Below are 2,708 nucleotides of genomic sequence, written 5' to 3' on the forward strand. Positions count from 1 at the left end.
TTTAGTCCTTTGAGGTTGAGTTTCACTGGATTGATTATGTGTGACGTTGGGGTCATAATTTGGTTTGGAAGTGGCCAGCAATGTTACATAATACAATTGTGTGAGTAGTAATCCACTGTGTGATGTAATTCAATCGGGTATTTCCCTCTGATCATACAGTTAAATCAATGGATATAAGAAATCTAAAATCTCTATTTTTTTTGTGTTGACAGCTTTCTGAGGGTACAAATAAACATGATCCCAAACCCAAAGCAGAGGAAATTAAGGATAGTAAGGAACTGTCGAAAGATGCGTCCACGTCTAAAGACAAAGAATCCAGTACTACAGTTAAAGAGGAGAGAAAAGAGAGCAAAGCGACAGAGACCGTTCCCATGAAGGAGGGCGAGCAGAAAGGGGACAAGTCTCAAGACAACCCCAAACAAGGAGAGGGGATTGCTGAGTAAGTACATTTTGTGGTAACATCAAAATGAAAGAAAGAAAGAATTCTCCACAGATGCAATTGAAACAACTGATGTAGGCTCAAAACTAGTTACATGCTCAAAACCAGTTAGCACTTCCCTTATGTCGAACAAGTTTGAAGGAGACCTGAAAAGATAAATTGCTTAGTACGGTATTGTGGGATTTCATTTTAAATTCGTTTTAAAGCAGGACACATTCCATCACACTGGTAGCTTGTAAGACACTGGATATTCTGTAATAATTGAAATATTTGTTGTTTTTTCCAGAACCGTTAAGAAGTCCCAGTTGAATCCAAATGCGAAGGAGTTCAATCCGTCAGCAAAGCCGTTTGTCCCGGCAGCAGCAGCCATCTCGTCAGCCCCGCGCGCCAGGAATCAGACCCCCACCCCTCCCCGTCCTCAGACACAGAGTCCAGTCGTCATGCAACAACAGGTACATCCCCTCTTTTATACCTCTCCAAATGCGTTTGTTAGAATTATGTTGATGAAATGGAAGTATACCACAGAAGTAATTTATTGAGAAAAGCCTGCAACTATTGAACAACAAAATTGTTAGGAGGAGCTTTTTAGGAGGAACTTTAAATCTCAAAATCACCACAATTTTCCACCAAATCACTGAGTTTTCCTTAGCTTTCTGACCCAATTGCTCTTATAACTTGGTTTTGTTCATGTGTGACATTGACATTGGGTTTAATTTGGTCAGAAATGGATATTGTGACCATTTGAGATTCAATGAAATTTTGGAAAATGTTAATTTTGGACAAGCACAATATGCAAGAAGCAGTTTATTGGGAAATAAGTGGTCTTGTTTTTGAAGTGTTTTTGACTTGATTTACTTAAGAATACAGATATAGAAACTGACAGGCTATTGTCAATGCTGCATTTATGGAAGACTGACTATAACAAATGAGATTGGTGTAAAAGCTGACGACTGTGTCTGTTCCGCAGGGTCCCATGATAGTTCACGGAACCCCGTTGTTCACCAGTGTTCCATCGTACGGCATTGTTTCCACGGGCTCCACGATGACCATGACTGGACACCCCACCTTTGTAGGACCCATCTACGCGCAGCAGCAGCAGAAGACAATATACGCCAAAAAAGGTAATTATTTACCGTTAAATTCCCATGTTCGTTGTCAGCCATTTTATGTATCACACCAAAGGTCTGTTCTCTGCATTAGTACGAAGAAGAGCATTTTCTATTGTTTTGTCACTCTATTGTACATGTTGTGAGAACAGATCACAAATTGATTTTAAAAAAATTCGAAAGGCCTAGGTCAAGCCATGAGGTAGATGTTGTTGCTATGTTGTTTTCTTGCTCAGGAAGAAAGAAAGAATTGTGTTTAAGTTAGCTGTGGAGTATGCAAAATTCATAAATGGGAAGAAGAAGAAAAAAAATGCAAGTTGGTGTTTTGAGTGTTGCCAGTGTCAGGGCTTGAAACTGCTTGTGCAAGTTGACATGTGTCACCAAAAGTAAGGAAGTTGGTGACTGATGGAATTTGTATTGGCAGTGGGAGATATCTAACACAACCTGATAGGATATAAGGTTGTTTCTGTAGAACAGTCTGTTAGAACTTTCTTTTTTGGTGGGGTCTTTCTTTGCAGATGCAAATTAAGTTTAATTTGGAATATGTTTTGGGGGGCAAAGAATCAAGAGTGTAGAATTTGTTTTGAGTCCTGATTTTTGGTTATAGACTAGCAGTTGTTGTCCTGTGGTAAGTGATAGTGTCCCTGTTGTAGTGGTGACGTGAGTGATTCATGTGTGAGATAGTGTATCAAAGAGGTGGGCATAAACCAACTGAACAATGCCAGAAGACAAGGCAAAAATCATCCACACAACAGTCTAACTATCAGCCAAAAGTCAGCCTCTGAACCAAGAACAGATAACCATTTTGTTGCTCTCATTCTTACTGAATATAGCGTCTCCTTTTATGTTAAAACAGTATTGCTCTCTTTTTTCCTTTCTATTTCTCATCATTGGTTTGCCCATGGTTTCCAACCATGAAATTTGCTGTTGATATTTTCTGGTTCATGAAAACATGCCATAGATTTTTTTACATGTGGTTTTGATACAGCTCTTTGCTGATTGGTTTTGAGCGTTGCTCATTAAAAAAAATTCAGTTGAGAAAACAAAGTCTGGTGTTGTGTTTGGCGTTGTTCTGTTTAGTTGTCGTTGTCTGGAAGATGGGTTACTTTACGTAACAGTCAACTGCTGACTCACACTTTTGTTTTGCTTTATTTTAGTGTTGC

General features: G+C 39.1%; 1 protein-coding gene across 7 annotated transcripts in view; it reads left to right on the plus strand.

The window, feature by feature from the left end:
- The window catches only part of LOC109465250 (ataxin-2-like protein), a 26,878-nt gene that overhangs the window by 18,969 nt on the left and 5,201 nt on the right, over positions 1-2,708 (plus strand). For all 7 annotated transcript variants that reach the window (XM_019762422.1, XM_019762444.1, XM_019762461.1 and 4 more), the window contains 3 exons: positions 213-439; positions 726-891; positions 1,407-1,560. In XM_019762422.1, coding sequence (XP_019617981.1) covers positions 213-439; positions 726-891; positions 1,407-1,560 — 547 coding nt within the window. The remainder of the gene's footprint in view (positions 1-212; positions 440-725; positions 892-1,406; positions 1,561-2,708) is intronic.

Source organism: Branchiostoma belcheri, unplaced genomic scaffold, assembly GCF_001625305.1.
Source record: "Branchiostoma belcheri isolate BF01 breed outbred unplaced genomic scaffold, Haploidv18h27 scaffold1, whole genome shotgun sequence".
In the NCBI taxonomy this organism is placed as follows: Eukaryota; Metazoa; Chordata; class Leptocardii; order Amphioxiformes; family Branchiostomatidae; genus Branchiostoma; species Branchiostoma belcheri.